Source organism: Giraffa tippelskirchi, chromosome 4 (genome assembly GCF_054371585.1).
Source record: "Giraffa tippelskirchi isolate mGirTip1 chromosome 4, T2T-mGirTip1v1.2.pri, whole genome shotgun sequence".
NCBI classification, from domain to species: Eukaryota; Metazoa; Chordata; class Mammalia; order Artiodactyla; family Giraffidae; genus Giraffa; species Giraffa tippelskirchi.
In genome coordinates this window covers 155575328-155603227 of record NC_137278.1, presented here as the reverse complement: position 1 = coordinate 155603227, position 27900 = coordinate 155575328, and the positions used below count along the sequence as shown (strand labels likewise).

Here is a 27900-nt window from a genome sequence, read left to right as displayed (position 1 = left end):
GGGAGTGGGAGTAAGAATGTCGCCGGCTGGGCGCTCACGTGGGTACGTGGGCGCGGAGAGGGCCGGCTGTGCATCCGGCGTAGGCGGCACGGAGCGACCTCGCCCCGCCCGCTGGATCCCCAAGCCCGCCTTCCACAGCCCGGCCTCGGTCACCTCAGTCTCCAACTCGGCGCCCCGGCTGAGTCCCCGCCCCCGCCTCCATCTCCACACTCCTCCCCTCCCCCCATCTCCGCCTCTCCGTCTCTCCGCCGCGGCGTCTCCCCGGCCGGGCTGAGAGGCCCGGGTGCCCGCCCCCCGCCCCCGGCCTCCACCCCCGGCTCGGCCCACGCCCTCCGCCCGCCCGGCAGCCAGCGCTGCGCCGGGCCTCGCTCCCCGTGCGTCCTGCGGGGGCGGAGGCGCGGAGAGGCGGCAAGCGCAGCCGAGGAGGGGGGTGCAGAGGCACAGACAGAGGCGCGGAGGCTCGGAGAGAGGAGACGTGGAGGGAGGGACGGGGACCGGACAGCGGCGGACACGGCCTCGCGCGCGGGGAAGAGCGCAGCGCGCAGCAGGCGCTGAGCGCCGGGCACTAAGAAGGGCACCCCCGGTGGTCTCCAGCCGTCCATGCACAGAGCTGCCTCCCCCACAGCCGAGCAGCCGCCGGGCGGAGGGGACAGCGCCCGCCGGACCCCGCAGCCCAGACTCAAGTTAGTGGCCAAAGGGAAGCGGTGGGGAGTGGAGATGGGTGGAGCTGGACTCGGGAGAGGGGTCCGGAGGGCGGAGGTCGAGGAGAGGACGAGGGGAAGCGGGACGGGGGTGGGGGGTGGAGACTGACGGAAAGGGGGTGCGTCTTCGAATTAGGGGGCCCTGGGAGCAGACAGGGATCTGATGCAACTGGAAAGACTAGAGAAGTAGTAGTACCTAATTCTCCATCGCACGTTTATTTTGGGGGCATGACCTGGCATATGAGCCCCCTGCAAAGAATGTCGGGGCTCCCAGGCGGCAGGGGAAGCCCTGGGGCTCTAGCTGACAATAGTGCCGGCGGAGGGCAGCTCAGCTGGCTCAGCGCGTCGTGGGTACCGAGCGCGCGGCTCCGGGATCTGGGATAAGCCGGCGCCTTTGAACCAAGAGAGCCTCAGAGGAGGTTTGCAGAAGCGGGGCAAGCCTTAGGCGTCTGTTCATTCCTGTAGCTTTGTTTACAGAGTGGGGAGGGGAGTTTCGATGTACAACCCCTCCCTCAAGAGGCCTTGAGTCGCTCCCCCACAACACTTGAAGATGTGGGTGGAAAAATGAAGGAGAGAAGGGTAGGCGGGAGGCCCCCCCGGCGGTTTTCGCCCACAGACGCTACCACTGTGGGAGTGTGTGGGGGCGGACCGGGCCCCAGAGCAGAACAATTGAGGCACCCCTCCCCTCCCCCGTGCCTGAGCTGAAGGGATGGCCCTACCTATGGAGCACGTGGGAAGGTCACTGCTGGGAGAGGGACCAACTGAGGGGCCCTGGGCAGTCTGGAAGGTAGGGGAGGTCCTGGAGAGAGAGAGAGCGAGAAGGTACAAAGAATGCCTAAGCTGTGGGAAAAGCTGAGCAGGGATGGGAAAAGGGAGCAGAGGATGGTCTGCCTGGCTCACAGTGAGACAGGGCAGGGGAAGGGGCCACACCCCTCCCGCTCAGCCACATGAGCAGGATGCCACCAGGGAATAAAGCTGGCCAGCAGTGGTCCTAGTTTCCCCTGTAGGGAGGACAAGGGTCCTATGTTCACCTCAGCGTGTGGACATTAACTTTGTATTGTTAAGACTGCTAGGTGTGTAGGGTGGAAGGTGAGGATGGTGTTCTGGAAGAGAGGTTGGTCCAGCTAATCCAGGGATGTACTGACTGGCCTCAGACTCATGGTCTCCTTGCCCCAGACCACAAAAGTAAAAGCTGAGGATGGGGGAGCTTGGAGCCTTTGACTCCCACCCACAAAGACCAGTCTGGCTTCTGGTACTTCTAGCTAGTCTGGGATAGCACTGCCTCTGAGCAGTGGCTGGTTCGCCTAGTCTGTGCTCAAGTCTTGGCAGAGAGAGCGTTCAAAAGAGGAAGAGAAGCAGGCAGGAAAGAGAGACAGTTGTGAGGGTGGTTTGGTACCCAGCAGGGAACTTGCACTGACTGCACCCCCCCACCTTGTGCGCCTCCTTCCCAGGCCCAGTTCCCGAGCCATGGCCCTGCCTCGGACCCTGGGGGAGCTGCAGCTGTACCGGGTCCTGCAGCGTGCCAACCTTCTTTCCTACTACGAGACCTTCATCCAGCAGGGAGGGGACGACGTGCAGCAGCTGTGCGAGGCGGGGGAGGAGGAGTTCCTGGAGATCATGGCGCTAGTGGGCATGGCCACTAAGCCCCTCCACGTCCGACGCCTGCAGAAGGCACTGAGAGAGTGGGCCACCAACCCAGGGCTTTTCAGCCAGCCCGTGCCTGCTGTGCCTGTCTCCAGCATCCCACTCTTCAAGATCTCTGAGACGGCGGGGACCCGGAAAGGGAGCATGAGCAATGGGCATGGCAGCCCTGGGGAAAAGGCGGGCAGTGCCCGCAGTTTTAGCCCCAAGAGCCCCCTTGAACTTGGAGAGAAGCTGTCACCATTGCCTGGGGGACCTGGGGCGGGGGACCCCCGGATCTGGCCAGGCCGGAGCACTCCAGAGTCCGATGTTGGGGCAGGAGGAGACGAGGAGGCTGGCTCACCCCCGTTTTCTCCACCAGCAGGGGGAGGCGGCCCTGAGGGGACTGGGGCTGGGGGGCTGGCAGCAGCTGGGACTGGGGGTGGTCCGGATCGACTGGAGCCAGAGATGGTGCGCATGGTGGTGGAGAGCGTGGAGAGGATCTTCCGAAGCTTCCCAAGGGGTGATGCTGGGGAGGTGACATCCCTCCTGAAGCTGAACAAGAAACTGGCACGGAGCGTGGGCCACATCTTTGAGATGGACGATAATGACAGCCAGAAGGAAGAGGAGATCCGCAAATACAGCATCATCTATGGCCGCTTTGACTCCAAGCGGCGGGAGGGCAAGCAGCTCAGCCTGCACGAGGTGAGGGCCCCAGCCTGCCAGGATTGTCTGGGACATCTAGAGCTTGATCTGCTTACCTCTGAGAATCCTCACATTTGCCGAGTCTGTTTCATTGCCCCATGACCAGGACCCAAAGTCCTGATCCCCTCCTCCACCAACTCCAGCTGCTGCTGTGCCTCCTTGCTCAACTGAGGGGGATGCAGAGACACAGGCAAAAGCCCAGCTGTCCAATTCCATGCCACCCAGGACCCCACAGGACTGGAGGAGGCCCCTGGCATTCATAGGAAGCTCTGGGTGCTGCCCTGTGTCTTCTTCCCCCAGGAAACTCCTGGTAGTGTCAGAAACCCAACCGAGCATGTGATGGATGGTCTCATTTGTCTAATGGAGAAGGGGAGGGAGGAGGTCTGAGTAAGGTAGTGGGTGAGTCAGGATTCTGACTGCTCTGGTGGTCCTCTTCACAGCTGACCATTAACGAGGCTGCTGCCCAGTTCTGCATGAGGGACAACACCCTCTTACTGCGGAGGGTGGAACTCTTCTCCCTCTCCCGACAAGTGGCCCGAGAGAGCACCTACCTGTCCTCCTTGAAGGGTTCCAGGTGAGACCTCCTTCTCTAGGTTCTTCCTAGATCAGATTCCTGTGCTTAGGAGCTGGGTCACATCCTGCCTTCAAGTTCAGGTGCCTCTCATCATGCTTCCCATCTACCTTGCTTTGACCAAATCCACTTGTGTGAGGTCCAGCCCCTTCTCCACTTGTCTGAAGTCTGGCCCCTCCTGCCATCCATCTCAGGCCCCCTCTCCTCCTGCAGCAATGGTGCCTGAGCTGGGTACATCTGCTTAGCTAGCCTCTTTCCAGATTCTGGAAATGATGCATTTTAGATTCTGTGTCTGCCACATGTCTCTCCCCAGCCTCATTGTCCTTGTTCCTCTCCATCTTTGCAGGCTCCACCCTGAAGAACTGGGAGGCCCCCCACTGAAGAAACTGAAGCAAGAGGTGGGTTTTCCAGGGCAAACCTCGGGAGTTAGGGCAGCCGTCCCAGCCCACACCCTTGCCAGTTCTCATTTTCTTATTTGGGACATCCACAGGTTGGAGAACAAAGTCACTCTGAAATCCAGCAGCCTCCTCCTGGCCCTGAATCCTATGCTCCCCCTTTCCGCCCCAGCCTGGAGGAGGACAGCGCCAGCCTGTCGGGGGAGAGCCTGGATGGGCACTTGCAGGGTGAGTGTGCATCACAACCCTTCTTACTGTGGGGGTGGAGGGCGCGGGAGGAGGGCACCAGGAGGCAACTGCCTGGAGCGGGGTTGGGAGGCCTGGTCGGATAGGGGCCAGTGGACCTGGGCCTATGGGTCTGGCTGTGTGGTTGAGGGTGGGGGTTCCATTACTGTGGTCCCTTACCTGACCCATGCCCATGCCCGCAGCTGTGGGGTCATGTCCAAGGCTGACGCCGCCCCCTGCTGACCTGCCTCTGGCATTGCCAGCCCACGGGCTGTGGAGCCGCCACATCCTGCAGCAGACACTGATGGATGAGGGGCTGCGGCTAGCCCGCCTCGTCTCCCACGACCGCGTGGGCCGCCTCAGCCCCTGTGTGCCTGCGAAGCCACCTCTCGCAGGTGAGACAGCCAGCAGTGCTGTCCCCAAGCACCCCACTACCCAGGCCCCACACAGTAATCCTGGTGTCCTGGGGCTAGCTGGGAGGAGGAGGGATGTAGTCTCCAGAGAGGGCAGGATGGTGGGGTTCCAGCCAGGCAGGCCTTGAGTTGAGGAGGGAGGACCCTGCAGGGCTGTTGCCAGTAGGGAGAGTCCAACCTCTAATCTGTGAGGAGGGAGCTAGGGGAGCAGGGAGACAGAGAATGGGGGACAAAGGGGAGCAGGAAGAGGAGAGCCACCAAGAACGGAAGCTTGGCTGGAAGTTGTGCCAATGCAAGAGGGTGGAGCAGGCGAGGAGCTGGAGTGGGGTTGCCAGCTTGGAATTGGAGGAGCCCGAAGGGGAAGGGGGATGCTTTGTGTGTGGATGGGGAGGGGGGCAGGCAAGTAGGCCGGCAGAGAGGGCTGGGCATCGGCTGGGCTGAGAGTGATGCAGCAGACAAAGCCACCAACCCTAGCTTGGTATTTTTAAACTGTGCGTGGGTGGGAAGTGGGGGTGGGGACTGAAAGGGGGGCTCTTCTTGGAGGAGGAGCTGGGAGGCTGACTTCCTGTGTTCCCCCTGTTTTGGCTTCTAAGAAACTTGGGGGGCCTGGCAAGGTGGGTGGGGCCTGGGAGGAGTCCAGGGAAGAGTGGGGGTGGCAGAGCCTGGGAAGGGGGGGAGGGGGAGAGGTCAGAGCCAAGCCGCCCCCACAGCTCCTGACAGAACCAGAAATTCCAGCAGAACGGAGGCGGGAGAGACAGAGAAAGAGAGACACACACATACAGAGACAGAGAGCTACACACAGCCAGAAAGAGGAGGGGGCGCACATGCTTGGGTATGGAACCCTGGCTCCCCCTTCCCCGGACAGGAAGTGGGCCGGAGTCAGTAAACCAAGCTCATCCTCGCAGCCTTCTCTGCCCCTGCCTTTGTGCTCAGCCACCTCTGTGCTCAGCCACCTCTGTGCAACGTCCACCCCACAGCCGCCTGACCTGGCCCTTCTCCCTACAGAGTTCGAGGAGGGGCTTCTGGACCGATGCCCGGCCCCAGGACCGCATCCTGCACTGGTGGAAGGTCGGAGGAACAGCGTGAAAGTGGAGGCTGAGGCCAGCCGGCAGTGAGGGGCAGACTGGCATCCTCAGACCCCAGGCTTCTGGCTGATACAGACCCCTCCACTCTCACCCTGGCTTCTAGTCACGACCCTGGATCCTTCCCCTGCCCTTCTGCCTCCCCCCCTGCCCCATGGGCATAGGACTATGGGGCTTCAAGCAATAACAAGCAGGGGCCTGGCCAGAGGACACAGGGAGGGAGCATGGTGCCCCCTTCCCCTTGCCTAGAGCAAGGAGGCGAGAACTCTGCCCCCAGGGCACTTGGGGTCCCCTTCCCCTACACAGCCCACTCCCATTCTCTCTAGTTTGAACCAGTCACATGAGCAGTTGGACTCAGTTTGGACATGGGGGAAAGGGGGACTTCTCTGGGAGGGTCCAGCAGCTAAAAATAGAAACATTTTCCCCCAGATCTGGGGGCCTTGGAACACTGGACATGCTCCTCCCCCTTTGCCCCCCCATTTTTGTGCTTTTAGTTTGTATCTTTAATTTAACAAGTGCTGCAGTTTGCCCCCTACCCTCATCTCCCCCCCAAGTCCTCAGCGTTCTCTCCTCCTTGCCCTGTCTAGGGGGTGTGGGGTCCCCTTCACCGGCCCCCTTGGGAGGCCTGGGTGGACTCAGGGTCTCCCTCAGCTGGGGGCTGGGCCGCAGCACCTGTCTGAGCAGTTAGAGCGTCTTTCTTTTCAGATCGTGTACAGTAGATTATTTATTTTGTTATTTTGAAATAAAATTTATTTTATGGCTTAGGATCTCTGACTCCCAAGATAGAGAAAGGGTGGCATGGGGTGGGAAAGTGGAGGGAAGCTGGCGGTGGTTGGGGGAAATAGAAAAGAAAAAGCAGGTAGGGCCCCCAGTACATCAAGGGGACCACACACCTGAGTCTGGACCCCAGATTCACACTCTGCCTCCTGGCAGGACTGGGGGTGGTGAGCCACCGAAGCTACAGCCTGATACGCAGATATCGCAGCCACATAAATCCACGTGGGCCCAGAGCTGAGTACATTTGGGTTAGCATACATCCGAGAGGCCAGCATACTCGCTGGGGCCTTGTGTCCAGGATCTCATACTTGCTAACTTGTGTTGTCACACAGACAAAGTCAGAGAGGTCAGTGTTCTTTGTGGCCATAAGACTAACGTGTGACATCCATATATTAACATGTCCCAAGTACACACGCTTTTCACCCAGCTGTACATAGACTCTGCCCTTGTACTTCTGCACAATCTCACACATGTATCCTGAAGCCTCCAGCTGACTGACAAGAATCTGGAGCTGGTTGGGACCTGTTTTTTTAATCTGGCCGAAAGCCACATCTGTAACCAAATGTACAAACCCCACCCCACCTCCCTCCCAGGGTCTCCTGTACTGCTTCCCATCTCTCCAGGGCTGGTGCCCAAGCCCATACCGCCATCCTCAGTCTGTGGAGCAGATGTGTGTGTGTGCGTGCTTCCACCCACGCGTGCTGAGCCCCGGCTTGGGGCAAGCGGAGAAATCCCCCCCTTGCGCACACCTGTGCTCTTGTCCAGCCCTCTTCCTGCTGAGCGCCATCTTCCAACGAGAGCCATGTGTGTGTGTGTGTGTGTGTGTGCGCGTGCGTGCGTGCGTGTGTGTGTGTGTGCGCACGTGCATGCACGCGCTGCCTGTACAGGCATGTTGGGGCGTGTTTCACTTGGAACCTGAATTTCCCTTCCGCTATCTGGAAGGGAGAGGGCAGGGGTGTGTTGGAAGGGAAGGAGTAGGTATGTTCCACCCAGTGTACCTTCTCCTGGCAAAGTCTTTTCCTCCTGAGCAGGGAGTGGGTGGGGAGAGGAGGACACACCCTCTCTCTCTACTGTTGGGCAGGAGCAGGGGCAGGTGCCCAGAGCAGGCCCGTGGGGGCAGGAGAGCGGTCTCTCTGGGCTCCACCTCCAGCTGGGATCACCAACTGGGGTTAGCCCTTAGGTCCAGGTGGGACATTGAAATCCCAGACTGCCCGTATGGGGAGGGCTGCAGGAGGGGTTGGGCTCCCAAGGACCCTCCCCCTGACTCTCCTTGTCCCTCCAAGAGAAGCTTGGTAAGGTCCTGTTCAGTGGGAGGCAACAAGGGTGGGAACATGTCTTCACGGACCCTGCAGGGAGGAAGTGGAGAAGCAGTGGGATAGGCATGGTACCCACACCTCAACCCCCCATCCAGCCTCCACCCCCAGGCTGACACTCACCAGGTGCCTTGAGGAAACCCTCCCACCGGCTGGTTCAGGCAGCTGTCTTCTGCCATGGTCACGTCTGAGCAGAGCAAGGGCTCAGGGCTGGACATGGCATGATCCTGAGGCGGGCACGGCAGCAGGCCCCTGCCAGCCCCAGAGAAGTAAATGAGGTGGTGGTGGGGGTCAGGGTGGGGTTGAGGCTGGGAATGAATGAGGAGCTTGAGCTCAGGATGGGGGTGGGGATGGTCACTCACTGCGGGTGAGGTTGGTCAAAGGGCAGGCTCATCTGGCTCAGGTTGGGAGGCATCGGCAGGTGAGGTCTGGAAGCAGGAAGGGGAGGGCACAGTCAAAGGAAAGCTGGACCAGGGCAGCTGTTGCAAAGTCAAGCCCATTGAGTAAGGAAACTATTTCCAGTTCCTCATCCTGATGGCATCACCTTGGGCAAGTCATTTCTACCTGTGAGTTTGGTTATCTTCTCTGTATAAATGTTATTATATGCACTGGGGCTGGAGCAGGGGACAGAGGAAGGGATAGATGAGCTAATTTCTGATGTTTCTTTGGACTCTGAACTCTGCTGGTTCTAAGATCCCAGTCGCCACCTCTACCTCAACTCCTATGGGGGGAAGATGTCCTGCCTTGACTGAGAGTTAGTAAACACCTGAGTGCTACCTGGAGAACAAAAATGTCTATGCCACTTCCAGGCCAGAAAGATAAATATAGACAAATCAAGGTAACAGAAAAATGACAGTAGATTTCAGAGGCAGGAGAGAGAATACTAATACTTGCATAGCTCTTACTAGGAGCCGGGTTCTATGTTTAGCTTTATACATACTACTAACTCAAATTAACCTTCACGATAATCCTGTGAAGTAGGTATTATTATCATCATTATTCCATTTTACAGATGAGGCATCAGAGTTAAGTAACTTGCCCAAAGTCAGCAAGTGGTGGAGCTGGAATTTGAACCTGGATCTTAACTATTAACACCTCAATGGAGTGGACAGAAGAGTCACAAGTGTTGGCTTTTTGCCACCCCTTTCTCATTGAAGAGCCTCTCTTCACAAATGCAAGTGCCCATCCCCACTGCAGGGAGTAACCCAACCCATTCCCCAGAGATGGCCCCACTTACTCCTGGAAGGCTGGCAACATATTGACTGATTCTTCCCGGGGGAGGGCTGGATATGAGGGGATGGAGTGAGAGCGTGGTGGGTACACTTGGGGCCTAGGGAAAGAAAGCAGACTCCTGAGGCCAGCCCTTCTCCTGACACTCCCAACCCCTACCTGGGAATCCCAGGGCTTTCCTGGGGGTTCAATGGTAAAGAATCCACCTGCCAATGCAGGAGACATGGGTTTGATCCCTGTTGCAGGAAGATCCCACATGCCATGGAGCAACTAAACCAGTACACCACAACTACTGAGCCTATGCTCTAGAGCCCAGGAGCCACAACCGCTGAAGCCCATGAGCCCTAGAGCCCACGCTCTGCAACAAGCAAAGCCACTGCAATGAGAAGCCTGCACACTGCAGCTAGAGAGTAGCCCCCACTCGCCTTAACTAGAGAAAAAGCCTGCACAGCAACGAAGACCCAGCAGAACCAACAATAAAATAGGTTTTTAAAATTATATTTTTAAAAGAAAGTTAGGGGATCCCTTTCAAGCAAAGGAAATTCCCTACTTCAACCCCCAGTGCCAACTCTCCCCATGCCCATGCTGAATGCCTACTGGCACAGACCACTCCCAGTTCTATCTCTCAAGCTTCTTACACCATATCTGGGCCGAGCTGCAGGTTCATGGAGGAGTCAGGGGCCATTCCAAGATCATAAGAGGGCACCATGGTAGGCATTTGGGGCTCTGGGGTGGGAAGTGGCTGGTCCCTGGAGGAGGGGAGGAGGCATGTGTGACTGACCAGGGGTTGATGCCACACCTCCTGCTTACAAGTAAGTACCAGCCCCACCCTCCGTCCATACCAGCACACTCACCTTTCCACAGTCATCTTGATTGTAGCTGGGACATAACCCCTTCCATCCTTACCCATCTGCTCAGCTGTTGTGGGGAGCAAAGGAAAGCCATGGAATGCTTCCGGGTTAGGGAGGAAGGGAGCTGGAAAAGGTGAGCATGGATGATGGGCAGGGTCCAGAAGCAGGGAAATGACAATGGAGGAAGAAGTCAGGGATGATACACAGCAGGTGGGGTGAGGGCAGCCAGGAGCAGGGAGGAGGTGGACCACAGAAGGAGTCAGAGCTGCCAGCCCCAGCTCATGGCTCACGTTTGTAGTGGCTCCGGAAAGCCTCATCCTTGGGTTTCTTGGGGTAGAGGTTTTTAAGCTGGGCGAGGTCCCGGATTCGGTCCCCAAGTGAGCGAATAGACAGGTCTTTGGCAGAGAATGGCTGGATGTTCTCTATCTGTGGAGAGCCTATGTGAGGAATGAGGCCATGAGTCCCCTCTCTCCAGACTTGCTTCCCCTTCCCCAACCTACCCCCATGGTTGGACTCATTCTCAATCTACCAAGGTAATGAGAGGAGGAGCTGGTGTGAGGGTCCCACCAGTACCCATTCCCACCGAACTCCAAGTGAGAAGGTAGAAGTTTAGGCCACAGAAGGAAGAAGAGAAGTTGAACCTAAGGAAGAACTTCCTGAAGATTAGGGTTGGCATCAAAGAAGGCCAGGACCTTTCTCAGAAGAAACCCCTGAGGGCACAGGCACAGAGGCAGAGGACTGGCTGGGGTGACCTCACCATCCTGGCCTCGAATGACGTGGGCAATGGTGATGCCCCCAATCTCTGAGTCACTGAACCGAAGGAGGAAGGTTCCATCAGGCTCGTTGAGAAGAAGGCTAGTGACGTACTGTTTGCTGATGAAGCCAATGATCAACCTGGCCAGGATGAAGGAGAGGATGTGGGTGGGGGTGTAGGGTGTGGCGCAGAATCTGGAGGCCCAGATCCTCAGGTCACCTGGGGCAGGGACTCACCGGTCTGACCAGTAGCTCCGGAGACAGCGTTTAGTAAGATCCAGGACACCATCAAACCACTGCCAAAAGGTGAAGCCACGACCCACCAGGATCTCCTGTAGGGAGAAGGGAGCCAGTGTGAGCACGAGAGGGCCAGAGCAGGAGCCTGGCTAGGCCAGGCACTGGGATGTGAGTACCGACATGACAGAGTCACAGGACTGAGGGACCACACTGCACCTGAGACCTCATCAATGACAATGGCTGGCACTCAAGCATCCCGTGTGCCAGGTACTAGTCCAAGCTCTTGCCATAAATTACTGTATTTGATCTTTACAAGCCTATGGATGAAGATCCCATGAGTATCCCATCTTACAGATGAAGAAATGAAAGCCTAGAAAGATCAAATAACTTGCTTCTTACACAACCAGTGAGAAGCAGAGCTGGGATTTAGTCCAGGAAGTCTGGGCTGGGCCCCCTCATAACCACTGTGCTCCACCCCCTCCCAAATGAGGCCTGGCAGAAGTGGTGTCCAGAGAAGGCAGCTTGCAGGATGTAAGTGTCCTGTTCCCTTTGCTAACACATCCTCTGGTCATGTGGGTTTTTCTTTCTTCCTTTTTTAAAAAAGAGATCAGTACATGACAGCATTGACTCAGCTGGTCTTCAACCAAGACACCCAGACATCCACTTTTCCCTGTTTTTGTAACAGATCCAGTCCTGAGCCACCTTATTTTGGGGGCAGTCAAATGTAGTAGCTAAGGGCAAGAATCAGAAATATGGCCTCACTTGCTGGGAGGCCTTGGAGAAACTACTTTATGCCTCTGAGCTGGTTCATCCTCTATAAAATGGGTGTAATAGAACCTACCTTAAAGAGCTGTTGTGATGATTAAGTGAGATAGCATACATACAGTGCTCAAGTACAATCTGGCATATAATAAGCTGTCAATGCATGGTCGCTGGTGTTATTGCATTTGTCCCTGTGGGATTTCCTCCTGGTTTTTGCAATAAGAACTTTTCCTAATGGGTCAAAGTCATTTTGAATCAAAGCTATGTTTACACACAATCTGGGTGAGTCATGCAAATCACTAGCAAAAGGGAGGACAGAGGGCCCCCAGACAAAAACTAGGGGGATGCCAGAGAGCCAAGGGGTTTTCCTGCCTGGGCCAGGGCAGAGGCCCTCCTGATGAACATGGCGGGGCACTGTGAAAATCCTAGCGGTCGGTCCCTGGGCAGACTCTGGGGAGGCCCTGAGTGTCCCAGGGATGAAGACCTTGGGGGCAGGAGGTCCAAAGGGCAGGGGAATGACCTTGTTGAACTGTGACCAGGACACAGAACGGTGCTGGAAGGCCTCCATACTGAGGCTGTTGTCAGTGAAGATCTTCTGGGCCAGGAAGAGGAAGTGCTCTGGGAGTAACCCTCGGTTGGTCCCCACTTCAGCCATGAACTTGAGGTTCAGAGTTTCACACATCTTCTCCCAGGGCACACGCTCAGCCACCACAAAGGGCACGCGGTCCTGGGAGGGGAGGGGAGAAGGTGAGGGAGCCTCAGGCTGACATAGCCATTCCTCCTCAGGAGGGCCTGCATCCTCCTCAAGACTGTCCCTCCCCAGCCTTGTCCCCCTGAGTCTACTCAAGAAAAATGTTGCTTTTCCAACAGTAGTCTAAGGTGCCACCACAGAATCGGTATTAAGATTGGCATGAAAGGCGGTCAGAAGGACAGAAACAAGTCTGAGAAGGAGTTATGGTCACTCTCATGTGGACATACCAGCCACCCCACCAGCCTGCACCCACCCCCCAGGTTAGAGCCCCTCCTCCCCCCAACTCCGGGTCTTGCCTCACCATCTCAGAGAAGGCATTGTCCCACAGGATGGTGGCTTTGGCATTATTGTCTTGGTTGCCATGGACGATGACCACCAGGGGCAGAGACAGGGCCTGAAGCGGGTGAGAAAAGGGAGCTCTTGGTACTGGGGGACAAGGGGCCTCTGCAGAGGGCTGGCTCTGAGGGTGCCCGGAAGTTCCTGAACTCCCACCACATAGTTAAAAATTCGTGGTGTGTAATCGAGTGCTTTCTAAAGCTGAATTATGGCCTCCCTGCTGAGACGTGGCGAGGAGTCAGTGCTATGGAGTCAGACCTATGGAGTCAGACCTCCAGGTTTCAAATGCCAGCTCCAACATTCAGGAGCTGTGTGACCCAGGCTAAGTACTCAATCTCTGTGTCTCAGTGTTCTCATCTGTAAAATGAGGCTAGTAAGAATACCTCCCTCATGATGTTAACTGTGCAAACCCTGCATGTGTGCGCATGCATATGACTTAAAACAGGGCCCTGATATAAGAAAAGTGCTTCAATACCTTAGCCATTGGCATGGCTAAGGAAAACAGTTCTTATTGCAAAAACTGGGACAGAATCCCACAGGGACATATGCAATAACACACACCGTCATTCCCTGGAGTGTGCACTTGAGTTCTCGTCCTCCCCACTCCCCCTGGAGCCCCAACATGCCTGAACCCCAGACCCACAGGGTACAGGACATTCATGAGGAGTGAGGATCCAGGCCTCGGTGTGTGGCTGGGGCACCTGGGACCCTTCCTTGGGCAGGGCTGGGACCCAGGCTCACCTGGAGCTGGATGGGGAGTTTGTTAGGGCCAAGCGTGAGGCTGGTGGAGAAGAGCACGGCACACTTCTCCTCGGTGACAGACTCAGTGCCCTTCCGCTCACACCGCTTGATTTTCTTCAGAAGCTGGGGGATGGGGTGAGGGCAAGGAGGATGAGGGCAGAAACTGCTTCTCCTGGGCTCCCTACCCTCTCGAGGACACTTGCCTGGCCTGAGGACCCCCGCCCTCTGCTCCCCAAAGGCCTCTCACCAAGTTCTTGAACAGCGCAGAGCAGCAGTTCCCAGGGATGCTGTTCTCCAGGGGCACAGTGTTGTTGATGATTTCCCCGGTGCTTTCTCTGCCAGGGCAAGTCAGAGAGGGGCTCATCCTGACTGGCCCATAAGTGGCAGGAGCTTGAGTCCACAGGTGAATGGCCTGGACTATTGGTCCCTAATCTCCATCTCCCTACTTGGGTTCTTGAGGGAGAAACCCCCATCTTAGCCAAATCAGGATGCTCCCACCCCATTCCAGTGCTGGTGGGTCCCCCCGCTTCCTCTGGCTTGACTGTTACACAGGGTCCCCATATGCCACGGCCCTCCCTCCCCATCATCACCCAGGCCCCTTCACTGTGCTGGTCCCCCAGGCTCCTCTGGCCTCCATCACCCTCCTAGGCCCTCTCCAGCCCTGACTTACGCTCCAGCTCCAGGCCCCTGGGGCATGCTCAGCTCCCTCGCCTGCTTCTCCGTGACCATGTCAGCTCTGACCAGCGGAGGCTTGGCTGGGGCCCCCAGGAACCGCAGGCCCAGCAGGAATCGAACCCCAGCCTGGAACTTGGTCTGAGTCTTCAGAACCTGTGGGGGCTGCTTTTCCACCAAGAAAGAGCTGGGAGGAATGAGGAAGACACAAGGGATGTGAACAGCTGGGTCCCTCCGGCGCCGCCCCCCCTACAACTCTGACCCTCCTGCTTCCTTGGGGTCTGCTCTCCACCAGGCAGGGGGGCTCATACCTGGTGACGAGTGTGCGCAGGACTTCATCCAGTCGGCTAATCAGCGCTGCCCGGGTCTTGGGATCAAGCTCCCCACCAGCTGCCCCTACCTCCTGCTGCAGCTGGGAATAAATGTCCACCAGGCTCTCACACCTGGGGCCAGGATGGTGGTCAGGGGGCACAGTCTCCCAGTCTGCTCCCGGCCCAGACCGCCCCTCACCCCTAAACCCAGGAAGAAAGCAGGATAGTGTGTGTGGAGGGTTGGGGATGAACAGTGGGTGTGACTGCAAGACACCAGGGCTGAAAGGGTGCTGGACGCGCCTTGGCTCTGGGGCAAGGTTCCTGCTCGGTGCCTGGAAGCTCTCTGGAAACGAGCTGCCCCTTCCCCAGGATCTGACACCCAGGTCCAAGGCCAGCACGCATGATGCTTTTGCGCATACTGAAAGATGCCCTGCCCTATAAACCAAAAGGACTTCTCAGTCCTCTGTGCATGGAGCTCGAAGAGAAAAGTATAGGTTGGAGGAATGCCTGCTCATACTGGGTCAGCCTGATGCACGTGTGCAAGACACGACCTGAACAACAGTATGGATGGCTCTGCTGGAACTTACTTCTCCGAGTCTTGGCCCACCCCGAGACCCTCTGGCCTGGTTTCTCTCTCTCACACCTCCAGCAGGGAGAGCAGGTGTCCACCCCCAGTGCATCCCACTTCCCTGTCAGCCCTGCCCCCACCTCTCTTGTAGTGGAGCCAGGCTCTCCTCAAAGGGTGCACCATTCCCTGCCAGCTGCTGTTGCCGCTTCCATATCTGGATCCTCTTCAGCACCAGAGCCTGAGCAGCTTCCAGCTCACCAACAGTCTCCTGCAGCAGCGTGACCAGGGCCTGTGGGCAGGTGACGCCTGAGCCGGAGCAACACGCTTCCTCTTTGCCCAGCTCTGGAGGGTAGGGCTCCCTTTCTCACCTCTCAGAGGTCTACTCACCATCCCTCCACAGATCTGAGACCCTCAAAGTCTGCACTTTGAACTCAGTCTCCACGTCTCAGTCCATTACTCACCTCACTTGGCCCAGTCCCGTTGGCAGGCGTTTCTATCAAGCTGTGCAAAGACACTGAGGGTAGGGGCAAAAATCAGGGTGCGGATAGATTTGAGAGGTTCAATCAGGGTTGAGATCCAAGAGGGGGTCGCTCCCACACACTCCCCAGAATCCCACCTTGGCCAGCCTCAGCTCCAGGCTGCAGGGCCTCCCGGAGAAGGCGGGTCTCCCCCATCCGGTGCTGCAGCCTCCGTAGGACTGTGTTAAACTTGAGTTCCTCCTGCTTCCAGTGGAAGGACATTGGCAGGTGGTGGAACTGCAAGGAAGGACAGGAGACAGGTGAGACGCTCTGCCCATCCCTTTTCACTCAGCCTCCACTCCCTAAAGGGGTACCCACTGCCATGCTCTGCAGAAAACAGACCACTTCCCTTGTCTCGCTCCCTTCTCTTCCTTGACAGACCTTCCTGACATTTTGGAATCTTCTGGAGATAACAGCTCTGTATCACTTGCCCTTTCCTCCCCAGGCCCCTCACTACCCTCAGTCCCTCACTGGAAGCTTCTCTGAGCTTAACCTGGGGCTCACTCTGACCCCAGGAACCTCCTTTGATCACCTTGGACCTAGAACACTGAGCTTTTCCTGAAGTTCAAATCCCTTCTAGTTTCTCATGGCTCAGGCTAAAGTTCCCGGGGGTTGAGTTGGGGTGGGAGGTGGGGTATCACAATACCTGCTCCATAACAGCTTTTTTTTCCCCTTGAAGTATGTGTCTGCAAGTGGTCACCAGCTTCAGGGGGTCCCTCTGATACACGGTCTAGAAATGAAGGGTGGTAGATGGGGTTAGCCTCGCTCTTACCCATGTCATTCTCCCTCACCAATCCCCCCTCCCCATTCACACATGAACTGAAAGGCAGCACAATCATAGACTCTAGAAGTTTTCATGCATTTGCATGCTTTTAAAATCTAATTTGCCTGCTAGCTAACAGCTAACCAGAGGAATACCAATTTCCTTCCAGCATCCAATGCTCACCCCAGCTCCAGGCCCCACCCTGGCCCTGTCCCCTCCCTCCTGCCCCCACCTCCAGAGTGCTGATGTGTTGCAAGATGGTGCTCCCCTCCCCCTGCTCTCCGGCTGAGGCTTGAAGGCGCTGGACAGTGGCAGAAAGTAGGGCGCTGGCCATGTTGCAGCAGAAGGTGTCTGAGCTGACAAGGAATTCCCTGCAGAAAGATCAGGATGAGGCCACCTCAGGTCAGGGCTTCCTCGACTCTACTGCCCCTTCACCCCACAGCAAACAGCTCAGCAGCTCCTTCGTCCTCTTATCCTCCATCCAGGCCCTCCGTAGTCCTCAGTTGTGCCCCTTGTTCCCCAATTTTCCAGCTGTTGTGGGTGGTGCCCTTGCCCCAGCTCTGACCTCCCTCCTCTTTGGCTCAGGTTCCTAAGTGGGTGGGGAACTCCACGTGTCAACACGCCGTAGTCTGGTTGATGCGGTACAGACTCCCGGCTAAATCTGGGCCACTGCATGTGGAATAATGAGTCCCAAGTCTTGAAATGGGATGAAGAAAACCTAATGAGAAGGAAGGTAGATGGGGGAGGCCCTGGGGGACTGATAAGGGGGCAGCCAGGACTCACCAGGGCTGATTCTCCAGCCAGTCACCCAGGAGATGCCGCAGGTGTTGAGGAAAGTCGACATAGAGCCGCTGCAGTTTTTCTGGGGGCATTTTGGAGACCAGACCCCACAGAGACATGATCTGGGGTTTGGAGGGTGCCTGAAGAAAAAGAGGGCTTCCCTGGTAGTTCAGAAAGTAAAGAATCTGCCTGCAATGCAGAAGACCTGGGTTTGATCCCTGGGTCAGGAAGATCTCCTAGAGAAAGGAATGGCAAAGCCACCCTAGTATTCTTGCCTGAAGAATTCCATAGACAGAGGAGTTTGGTGGACTACAGCGCATGGGGTTGTGAGACTCAGACATGACTGAGCAACTGACACTAACACTGAAGAAAAAGAACAAGGCTATTTGAAAGTTGGCCTTTGGGGGCAGCCAAGGACCTCCCATAGACAGCCCTTTCAGAGACCATCAGCACCACAACTCTCAGCCAGACTATATCAAACCAGGAACCTCCCTGGCCAATGCCTGAGACAAGGTCTTTTCTTCAACAGTAGGCATGGGGGTAATGGAGTGGGAAGAGCTGAGCTGCAGCCAGTTGGGAGAGGGGGGAGGGTAAGAGACAGGGGCAGTAGGGCAGTAGGGAAAGCTCTCTGAGAAAAGGCAGAGAATGTGGGTTGTAGCTCTTGACTCGGCTCTGATTCTGTTGGCAGGAAACCTCCCCTTGGAACTTCCCTGGTGGTCCAGTGGCTAAGACTCCATGCTGCCAATGCAGGGAGCAAATCCTTGATCGGGGAACTAAGATCCCACATGACCTGTGGCATGGTCACAAGATTTTAAAAAGAAACAAACAAAAAGAAACCTTCCCTCTGTGGACCTCAATCTTCTCATCTATAAAATATGAGGCTTGGGTAAAGTATAGAACTTTCCAAATTTTTTAAAGAAGTAGACCGTTTTAGCCAGTTATGCAAAATTGGATCTCTGTTGAAATCAAGTGTGGTAGATCTGGAATTCTACCACTTCTTGCTTCCCTCTCGCCATCTCTGGACCCCAAATGTGTCCCTGGAGAAATCCCTCAAAATTCCAGGGCTCCATGAAACAATCTGAAAACTGCCTGGCTAGATGAGGAAGAAGAAGATGGTAGAGTAATAATAGCTATCATTCATTAAGCACTTACTAGGTACAAGGCATTACACTGAGCACCTTACCTCACTAGAATCTTGCAACAATTTTTAAAATATAAAATTATCCCATCACAGGTAGAGAAACTGAGCTCAAGGAGGTTCTCCAACTTGCCAAGGCCATTCTGCAAGCGATTTGAACCCAAATGGGGATAAACCACTACTCTGTGCCCTTAGGACCCCTTCCGGATCCTGATCTCATAATCCCAAGAGGAGGCGGGCATGGGAGGAGAACTGAAGAGGAGACGGAGCAAGAGGAAAAGTAGAGAGAACTCAGGAAGAAGGAGAAAAAGTGAGGTTAACAAGCCTGCAGCGAAAAGCCTAAAAGAGGGGCGGGGAGGCTAGAGGACTACAAGAAAGAGAAGGAAAGGGGGCAAGAGGCAAGGAGATGGGAGAATAGGGAGGGGGTGGTTGCCTCCCCATTTCTAGGTGGACTGCAGGGCGGAGTGGGTAAACCAGTGGTTCCCCAGGGGTCTCTCAGTTCATGTTTCTCAAAATGTCCCTCTTCCCAGAGATGACAGAAAGGATGGGGGTGGAAACTCCCTAGGTCTCCTTCAACCCAGTTAGCCCCAAGTTTTCCTGCTGCATGTTAGCTTCTCCCCTCTCCCAGGACTCCCAAAGGAACAGAGAACAGACAGGCCCTTTTTCTGGAGATCTGTGCTCCTCCCCCAGTTCCTATATCCCCCTGACCTGTTTTCTCCCAAAGGCAGAATCCTCCCCCTCCTGCTCAGGGTCCTCTCATAGACCTTTCTCTACACCGGCCTTGGGGTGGGGCACATTTTGGTTTGTGTTTCAAACTCAAGGGAGGACTCCATTCCTCTCTTCCCTCTTCCTCTCCTGTTTCTCAGGGTGCTCAGACCTTTGACCTCTATCTCTACCCTACTGGGGACCGAGGTGATCCCCAAGTCTGAGGCAGCTCCCCTTTCCTCCATATCCCCTAGATTAGGAAGAGTGACCAGCTTCCTGGCATGGCCCTGCCTTCAAATCTCCCCTACTCCATCCTCAGACAGCGAGGGGCCAGACTTTCCCCCACTCCCACCCAATAACCAGGCTGGCTCAATCGGCCTGACAGGCCAGGGGCATCTTCTGCTGTAAGCCCCCCTGAACACCGACAGGGAGGGAGGAGCCACGGCCTGAGGGGGCGGCGCCCGCGTTCCCTCCCCCATGGGGAAGGGAAGTCCAGGATCTTCATCAGCCCGCTTCGTGGCCTAAACTTCACCTCAACCCCCGACATTCCCGAGCCCTCTGACAGTGGGACCACAGGATCAGAAGTGAAAAGAGCTTATCTGAGTTGCCCAGTGTGTATGCGGTGGTGGGGGCGGGGAGGGGCGCAGGGAGGCGGAGCCAGTTAGGCACCAGGAGGGTTAACTCCGTGACGCCGCCGGGCCAAGCGTGGAGCAGTTTTGAGGGGGAAATTCCCCCTCCTCTGGGGCACCATGAGGTTCTACTTCAGGGACACGCTCACCCCCTGGCCACACCCTTGAAGAGGAAGCTTTGTGGGGGGCCCGGATAGGGGTCTGTGGAGGACCCACTGCCCGCTGCTATCAGTTTTCTGTAGGGAGGGGCGGCCACTTCCCCCCCAGCCCAGAGGGCAGAGGGTCACCTCTTTGCCCTCCTTCCACTGCCTTAACACGTCCCTGGAGGTGCGGGGGATGGGGTGTGTGGAAAAAGTGACCCATGGTGGGGAGGAGCAGGGCAAGTGCTGGGCCTGTACCCACCCCAGATTCCTCTGATATTTCGAAACTGCCAAAACTCCGTAACACCAGCCACCAGCCCCAGCTGAAACAATTTCTTGGGGACCATCCATTCTGCCCAGGCAGGATCCTGAAAGGCGCTCCCCTCCTCCCCCCACATTGATAGTCAGAGGCCCCCCACCCTCCCTCCTTGGAGGCATCCCCTCACCTTGGCAACCCCTCTGTTGTCGTCTCCCTCTCTCAGCGGGCTCTGCCAGGCCCCATGGGTCTGTAGCTCTGTCCAGCGGGTTCAGGACTGGCCCTGCTAGTACCCCTCCTCCACCACCACCAAAAAGAAAAAAAAAAATACACACACAAAATCCTCTCCCGTCCTCCCTCTTCAGTGTAAGCAGTGGCTGCCCCAGCCCGCTGTTTCCGGCTTCTCCGACTACCCAGGTCCCTCCCTGGAGCTCTGACGACACAGAGAAGAGAAAGTGGGCTGGAGGAGGAAGAGGAAGAAAGTGGGGTGAGCATGTGTGCCTGTGGTACGGAGTAGGGGAGCATGGGCTGGGAGGGGGAGCCAGGACTTAGCTTGGGGGCCCCTGGTGCCAGGCTGGAGGAAAGGCTGATCCCCACTTACTCTGTCCCCCATCAAAAACAATCAACTTTTCTCCAGAAAGTCACCTAATATCAAGCAGAAACATGCCACCCCAAACTGCAGCTCCCATACTCAAACTCTTGCAAGGGCCGGGGATTTGGGTTCACGAAGGACTGGGCTCACCCCCTTCCCCGCCCCGGGGGGACCTCTGGAAAAAGAAATCCCTCTGGGCTCTGCGCTCCCTCCAGTGGAGGACCCTGAAAGCGGCTGGGGAGCTGGGACTCCTCAGTCCCCCTCCCTGCTGGGTGGGGAACGCCTTAGAGGTCTCGTGACCTGCAGATGGGAGGGAATGGGGGAGGGGACCGCGAAGCTCACAATCCCGTAGGCCTCCAGGGGTGCCTGGGACTGAAAATCCTTTCTGCCACCTCCTCATGGGGTACTACTCCAGAGACCCAGGGAGGAGCTGGCGGCAAGCTGGAGTTGCTGCCTGTAGGTTCCCAAGGGGCAAGTTTGAATATGAATGTGCTGTGCAACCTTGGCGAAGTTCCTGTCTGTTTCTGGGGTAAACACTGAGACACACCCAGAAATAAACGTGCATGTACACAACTTCCCCAGCCAGAAGGACACCCCCTCCCCCCCACACACACATGCTTACACACACACGCAGGCAGGCTCACAGACGTGTCAGCACTCAGAGTCACATGCAGTCACAAGGACACACACTCACACACACAAGTCTTGCTCAGCTTCTGAGTCATCATTGTCACCAGTGGATGGTTTTTGAAGCTTTGGCTGGAGGAAGAGCTGGAGGAAGAGCTGGAGGAGGCCAAGGGACTTTCAAGCCCCCACACCTGAGAGACGGATATGGGGAAAGGGTGATCTCTGAGAGAGTGACGGAAGGTGGGAGGCTGTTTCTACTCCCCTCCTCTCTCCCCAACAGGGCTGGGCTTAGGGGCCAAAGCCAGGCTTTTGCTGCCCCCTGGTGTCCGAACTGATTCCCAGACCCTGGCTCCTCCTCTTCCCATCCACGTGGATGGGCAAGTACGTGCAGGTCAGAGTGCCCAGCCAGGCAGAGGGTAGGAGTTAAGAACTTGGCCCCTGGAGACAGGCTGCGTGGGTTCAGATCCTGCCAATAGTGCTAGCTGCACAACTCTGGGCTGTTTACTATTTGTGCTTCAGTTTTGTTGTCTGTAAAATGGTGCAAATAATAAAGCCTTAACTTACAGTTGTGAGAGTGAAATGCAATAATACATGTGAATGATGCCTGGTACACAGTAAACGTTAGACACTATTTTATTGTCCCAGAACTAGCCAGGCAGGAGAAAGACAGAAGGGCCTCTATCTTACATAGGGTCCCCAGATTTGATTAATTAATAATAATTAATAAGTAATGCCACAAAGGCAAAGGCTGTTGGAGGTGTGTGTTTATATATTTATTGTGTCTGTAAGGCAGCCAATTGGAGAGGAGGGAGAGCTGGGGTGGAGATGGCAGGCGGGGACCCTGTCCCTGGGTTCATACGGCTGGCGGTGCTGCGATCGATCGCAATGTGTGCACAAAGGCGCTCACGACACATGCATTCTGTGTGTGCTCCAGCGCACTCATTCTGCCTGCTGACATCCAGAGACAGTGACTAAACTCAGGCCTTGCCACCTAAGGGTCTCCAGAGGGCCATGTCCCCCAGAACTTTGGCAAGAGGAGAGGAGGCATGAACTCGAGTCTTTAACTTTGACTCCTTTGGGGGATAGGAAGGTGAGAAGCACATACAAGTAGTAAAACAGTATTTATTATCATCTTCTCTAACTGATTGCACAGACAGGGAGACTGTGATGTCATTAGACTAATTATAGGCATATCTGACGTGGATCAAACTCCACATAAAAGCTTTGTGACTGTGTGTCAACCTCTCAAATGGAGACAAGGGTTATACCCACTTGACATGGCCTAGGCCAGGGTGAGGTGTTGAGGGTGCTGAGTTGGAGGAGGTGCTCACCTTCAGGTCGTTTAAGTGTGGAGTTGGCTAGACTACTGGTATCGACACCCCCACTTGCATGACCCTGAGAGTCGGTTCCTTGCTTGCCTCACCCTCCTGGACAGGCCCTGCCATCCCACCAGTGGCTGTGAAGAATGCAGGAGGAAAAGCAGAGAAAAAAGAACGTTGCAGTCTGGGAACTGCAGGTTGCAACCCAATAGTGAGTCATGAAATCAATCAGGTGAGTGTATTTTTTGCTGAGGCAGGGAGTTAACCAACCAAAGGAATTCACTCTGTCAGAGTACCAGAGGCTAGAAGTCCAAGATCAATGTGTTGGCAGGGTTGGTCCCCTCTGAGAACTGAGAGGACTCATTCCAGGCCTCTCTCCTCGGCCTGTGGATGGCCATCTTCCTGTTCATGTGGTATTCTCCCTGCATGCAAGTTTGTCTCCAAATATCCCCCCTCTATTGCCAAGCCACATAGGATCCTGTTCCAAGACCAGAGGTCAAACCCAGGGCCCTGGCAATGAAAGCACCAAGTCCTAACTACTGGTCCGCCAGCGAATTCACAAATTTCCCCTTTTTCTAAAGACACCAGTCGTATTGGATTAGGCCCCACCCTAAGGATTACCTCTGTAAAGACCCTATCTCCGAATAAGGTCACATTCTGAGGGACTGAGGGTACCTCCTATGAATATGAATTTTTGAGGGATGTATGATTTCAACATACTAATATATGAATTTTTGAGAGGCACAATTCAACCCATCACAGTGAGCCTTGACCACCACTGTTTAAAAACAAAGTAGAATACGATAGAAAATACAAGAATGCATGACACAGAGTAAGGATAAGTAGTGTCTAATGAAATTTGTTTCACTTTTATATGTTTATTTGAGTTCTAGGTTTTGATGGAAAAGATACTTTTCAGTGCTGGTTGTGATCAAAAACAAAGCGCCATTTGGATGTTGGAAACCATCACATGGGGCTTCCCTGGTGGCTCAGTGATAAAGAATCCACCTGCCAATGCGGGAGACACAGGTTCAATCCCTGGGTCAGGAAGATGCCCTGGAGAAGGGAATGGCAACCCATTCCAGTATTCTTGCCTGGGAAATCCCATGGACAGAGGAGACTTGTGGGCTATAGTCCATGGGGCAGCAAAAAAGTTGGACATGAAAAAAAAAAGAGAGAGAGACATGATTTAGCGACCAGACAGTAACTATCACATATCACTTTGTATTGCTTTTTAATTATTATATGGGTACATCCTTCTCTGACAAGGACATAAGCTGCTGGAGGCCAGGGGCATGTATCATCTTGTAAACGCTGCTATGCAGCTAGAAAAAAACCAACAGTTTATCCTTGCCAGTCAATACAAAGACTGCCATTTACCTCGTGTTTACTGTGTACCTGGGATGGGCTGTTTGACATATACTCTCTTATATGAGGACTAGTGATGGATTAATGGCAGGAGCTCAGTACATTTCACAGCCAAGATGAATGCAGGCCACATTCAGGAGCACTGGACAGCAGCCTGGGATTTGTGGGTGGAGGACTGAAGGATAGGAGGAAAAGTTCACAGAAGTGTGGGAAGCTGCTTTGGGTCCCTAGGCAGCTGTGTCTCCCAGGCCTTTGTTCTTCCCCAAAATTTCCATTCACCTTGATCCCAACTCACCATTTAGATTAGAGGAAACAGAGACTCCTCCAGTTTCCTGTTCCCTGCCAACAGACATTTCATTAGCACCTGCACCCTCCCTGCAGGTTGGGAGGAGAGCCTGTCTCTGCTCCTGCCTGAAGGATGTTCCTCCATCTGTGCTCAGGACCTCACCTGCCTCCCCAGGCACTGTTCCAGTCATTGTCCCCTCCATCCTCCAAATCTCCAGCCTCTCATTCACCAATTATTGCAGGTCATTTTCTTTTGGTCACACCTCACAGCTTGCAGGATCTTAGTTCCCTAACCAGGGGTTGAACCTGGGCCCTCAGCTGTGAAAGTGCCAAGTCCTAAGCACTCGACCACCAGGCAGTTCCTTATTATAGCTCTAAATCCTCAACATACAAATACATTCAAATCCCTCCACCTTTAAAAAAGTGAATTGAACTGGTAGCAAGCAATCCCCCCAAAATCTATGTCCGGTGAATTCAATAACAATTTGTTGGGTGCCTGTTCTCAGGCTCTCATAGCCAAGACAGAGAGTCAGATTTGTTAACAATGATATCTTATATCACAGCCCAGCATCATTAGGACTGTGACTCCAGTGAAGCACAGGGTGCCATGGGAGCATATGGGAGGGGCACCTAAACTAGGTAGAGGATAGGAGAGATCAGGGAGGTGATGCCCAAATTGAATCTTAAAGGGAAAAAAGAAGTTATTCAGACCAAGAACAAGAGGAGAGGTAAACCAGGAAGGGAGTCTAGCATGTGCAAAAGCATGGATGCTGTGGGAGCATGGTACCTTCTGGAAATGGGTAGTAGGTGGCAATGGGGACCAGCAGAGGATTTAGGGCAGGTGAGCAATATGATGAGATTTAGTAGAGAAACTACCCTGGTTGCAGTGTGGAGAATGGATTTAAACAGTAAGTCTGAAGCCGGGAGAACTGTTCAGAAGGTTAATAATAATGAAGAAGGGGACCATATGGAGGAGGAGGAGAAGTGAAGCATTGTGGAATCAACCTAGTTAGGAAGAGAAGTAAAGACAAGAGCCAGTGGGAAAGGAAAGAATAGAGTTAAGGAACTAGAAGTCTCAACTGACCTAAAGATCAGACTTCCTGGGGGCAAGGGAAGGAAGGAATTGAAAGGTTGGCATGTTGTGGTCAGAGACAAAGGGGTGAGATCTCCTGGGAGGGTGTGGTAGAGGTTGTGGCTATGGGAGTGAATGGCTATGGCAAAATGGAGGTGAGTCATTGGAGTTGAAGAGACCAGAGTGCCGCTGGACTACCTGCATGAACACTGAAGCCACCTGGGTTTGCTAAAGACCTGAGGTGGCAAGGAAGATGGTGAATCAGATGCCATAGTCTTTCTTCAAGGAGGGTGGCAAATGAGCAGGACATCAGTGGATGTCAGCAAAAGTAATAATTAACATTTAGTGAGAGTTTATGTGTTACTTCAATTCCTACTTTTTAAATCATCTAAGTGCTGTACATTTTATCCTACAACAGTACTATGAATTAGAACTATGTGCCCAGTGTGGTGAAGTGAAAGTCGCTCCATCATGTCCCACTCTTTGCGACCCCAAGGACTATACAGTCCATGGGATTCTCCAGGCCAGAATACTGGAGTGGGTAGCCTTTCCCTTCTCCAGGGGATCTTCCCAACCCGGGAATCGAACCAGGGTCTCCTGCACTGCAGGCAGATTCTTTACCAACTGAGCTATCAGGGAAGCCAAGTCACTAGTCAAATGTGACTATTTAATTTTCATAAAAGAAAAAAAAACAGTTCTTGGGACTTCCCTCTTAGTCCAGCAGCTAAGACTCCACGCTCCCCGTGCAGGGGGCCCAGGTTCCATCACTGGTCAGGAAACTAGACCCCACATGCCACAACTAAATTTCCCATGTTTCACAACTAAGACCCAGTGCAGCCACATACATACATAAATAAACAAACATTAAAAAATAAAAAACAATCCCTCACATGTACTGGCCACATTTCAAACACTCAGCAGCCACATATGGCTAGTGGCTACTGGATTAGCACAGACATGGGACATTTCCTTCCATCATCACAGAAAGTTCTGTTGGATAGTGCTAATAGCCCTTGTTTTACAGATCAGGAAGCTGCAGTGTGGAAAGTTTAAGTAATCTGCCCACAGCGAAAGAGCTGGCAAGTGAGCTGGGATTTGTATCCAGTTAGTCTGGCACAAGCGCTGTTGCCCTTAAGCAGTATGCTACACATCTTCTCAATGGAGGGTGAAATAGCTGACCCTTAAAAGGAAGAGGAATTTGTATGACTATCAAGGCAAGCATTGATGATGCCTGCTCAGCAGCGAGTCTTTCTCCCTTGTTGGCAAAGTCTGGATTATATACAGGTGTTCCCCTCCCATGCATTTAGGGGGTGAATCTCATTGGTCTTACCAATCATGGTGTTTCCATTGTCCTGGCTAATAGGAGTTTGTGGGGAACTTGGGAAAGATTTTGTTTTTCTTCATTATCAAGACTGCATGTGATGTCTGAGGAAAGAGACCATCAGCCACTGAGGACAGAGTAGCAGTATGAAGAGGTAGAAAACTCTTAATGAATCAAGCAGTCCTGGGTCTGTTCTAGAACTCTTTGTTCAGTCTACTTTAATTGGATCTTATGTTACTTGCTGCTCAATGAATCCCTGAGACTTTAGTGGAGCCACACTGACTATAAGAAATGGTGAGCATAGAGCAGGCTGACTGCCCATGCTCCCACAGTCACCTAACTTGATCACTTGGGAGAATAAATGACATCTCTTTAAAAAAAAATGTGTCCTCAGGGAAGAGCCACATTTCAGACAAGTAAAGAGGGGCAAGGATAATCTGAGCCAAGAGTGGCCCAGGGCTTTGTGCAAGGAAGGGATTGGGGAGCAGCACAAGGGTGGTCAGGAAAAGGAAGGACTAGGCTGAGTGGAGAAGGGTAGACGCCCACTGAGGCCTGCTAAGGATGACAGGATATGAGCAATGGGGGTGTCAGCTGGTCTCAAGTTCTCAAATGAAGCCCTGTGGCTGTCAGGGGCTAACTGTGGCCAACAGACCTTCACCCCACAGAAGGATAAGTAGCAGCCCTGGTGGGTGGGCGAAGGCAGGCGTCTCTGGATGGAGTCAGCTGTGGTCAGGATTGAGCCTCTGCAAGGACATTCTAGCCCTCTAACTAGCACTCTAATTACTGTCTTGCCTTTCTCTCTTCCCGGGAGCAGCCAAACTTGGGAAAGTTATTCACATTCTCTGTCTTCCCTTCCTCACCTCCTCAGAACACTGCAAGCTGCCTACTGCCTCCACCAGTCCAATGAAACTGTTCTGGCCCATGTCACACATGCCCTCCTAGAATAATGATCTGCCCCTGTCCTTCTCTTGCTGGACCATTCAGCGGTTTTCAACACTGTTAGCCACTCTTGTGGAGAAGGCAATGGCACCCCACTCCAGTACTCTTGCCTGGAAAATCCCATGAACGGAGGAGCCTAGGGGGCTGCAGTCCATGGGGTCACTGAGTCGGACACGACTGAGCGACTCCACTTTCACTTTCACTTTCATGCCCTGGAGAAGGAAATGGCAACCCACTCCAGTACTCTTGCCTGGAGAATCCCAGGGACGGGGGAGCCTGGTGGGCTGCCGTCTATGGGGTCACGCAGAGTCGGACACGACTGACGCGACGCAGCAGCAGCAGCAGCCACTCTTGAATAAGCACTTCCCCCATTGGCTTTCATGGCCCCTCCTAGTCTTCCTCCTACCTGTCTTGGTGCCCCTTCTCAGTCTCCT

The 27900-nt window shown here is 54.5% G+C and overlaps 2 protein-coding genes and 1 long non-coding RNA gene across 12 annotated transcripts; 2 read left to right on the top strand and 1 right to left on the bottom strand.

Moving 5' to 3' along the window:
• Positions 1-440: 440 nt before the first annotated feature.
• NAB2 (NGFI-A binding protein 2) lies at positions 441-6479 on the top strand. Of its 5 annotated transcripts, none has more exons than XM_081594411.1 (7): positions 441-683; positions 2262-3026; positions 3467-3600; positions 3944-3995; positions 4088-4220; positions 4421-4612; positions 5636-6479. In XM_081594411.1, exons 2-7 carry the CDS (start codon positions 2319-2321, stop codon positions 5743-5745), a joined length of 1329 nt encoding a protein of 442 aa, XP_081450537.1. In that variant the 5' UTR covers positions 441-683; positions 2262-2318; the 3' UTR covers positions 5746-6479. The 5 variants fall into 5 exon arrangements, with proteins under 5 accessions (XP_081450537.1, XP_081450534.1, XP_081450535.1 ...); XM_081594408.1 differs by having other exon boundaries at positions 2153-3026; XM_081594409.1 differs by having other exon boundaries at positions 441-687; positions 2153-3026.
• Positions 6436-20327, bottom strand: STAT6 (signal transducer and activator of transcription 6). 6 transcript variants are annotated; one of them, XM_081594404.1, is made up of 22 exons: positions 20134-20327; positions 17079-17215; positions 16528-16666; positions 16179-16262; positions 15631-15769; positions 15476-15528; positions 15155-15303; positions 14447-14578; positions 14134-14322; positions 13711-13798; positions 13464-13586; positions 12688-12780; positions 12156-12362; positions 10874-10968; positions 10641-10777; positions 10174-10320; positions 9887-9950; positions 9671-9781; positions 9040-9132; positions 8165-8230; positions 7926-8054; positions 6436-7835 (listed from the first exon to the last, which is right to left on the bottom strand). In XM_081594404.1, exons 2-22 carry the CDS (start codon positions 17192-17194, stop codon positions 7646-7648), a joined length of 2544 nt encoding a protein of 847 aa, XP_081450530.1. In that variant the 5' UTR covers positions 17195-17215; positions 20134-20327; the 3' UTR covers positions 6436-7645. The 6 variants fall into 6 exon arrangements, with proteins under 6 accessions (XP_081450530.1, XP_081450527.1, XP_081450531.1 ...); XM_081594401.1 differs by having other exon boundaries at positions 20279-20327; XM_081594405.1 differs by lacking the exon at positions 9671-9781.
• Positions 20328-20400: 73 nt separating this feature from the next.
• On the top strand, positions 20401-23861 carry LOC145546716 (uncharacterized). The gene is made up of 3 exons (XR_014083165.1): positions 20401-20430; positions 22598-22713; positions 23375-23861. It is a non-coding gene; the product is annotated as an uncharacterized LOC145546716 (long non-coding RNA).
• The last annotated feature ends 4039 nt before the right edge of the window (positions 23862-27900 follow it).

Bases quoted from the DNA above. Each gene is read 5' to 3' on its own strand.
- NAB2 (XM_081594408.1), top strand. From the start codon at position 601: ATGCACAGAGCTGCCTCCCCCACAGCCGAGCAGCCGCCGGGCGGAGGG. The intron at 3,027-3,466 runs GTGAGGGCCCCA...TCCTCTTCACAG, and splicing joins AGCAGCTCAGCCTGCACGAG to CTGACCATTAACGAGGCTGC. The intron at 4,221-4,420 runs GTGAGTGTGCAT...CCATGCCCGCAG, and splicing joins CCTGGATGGGCACTTGCAGG to CTGTGGGGTCATGTCCAAGG.
- STAT6 (XM_081594404.1), bottom strand. From the start codon at position 17,194: ATGTCTCTGTGGGGTCTGGTCTCCAAAATGCCCCCAGAAAAACTGCAG. The intron at 14,323-14,446 runs GTATGAGCCCCC...CATTCCTCCCAG, and splicing joins CTGCGCACACTCGTCACCAG to CTCTTTCTTGGTGGAAAAGC. The intron at 12,363-12,687 runs GTGAGGCAAGAC...CTCCCCTCCCAG, and splicing joins ACAATGCCTTCTCTGAGATG to GACCGCGTGCCCTTTGTGGT.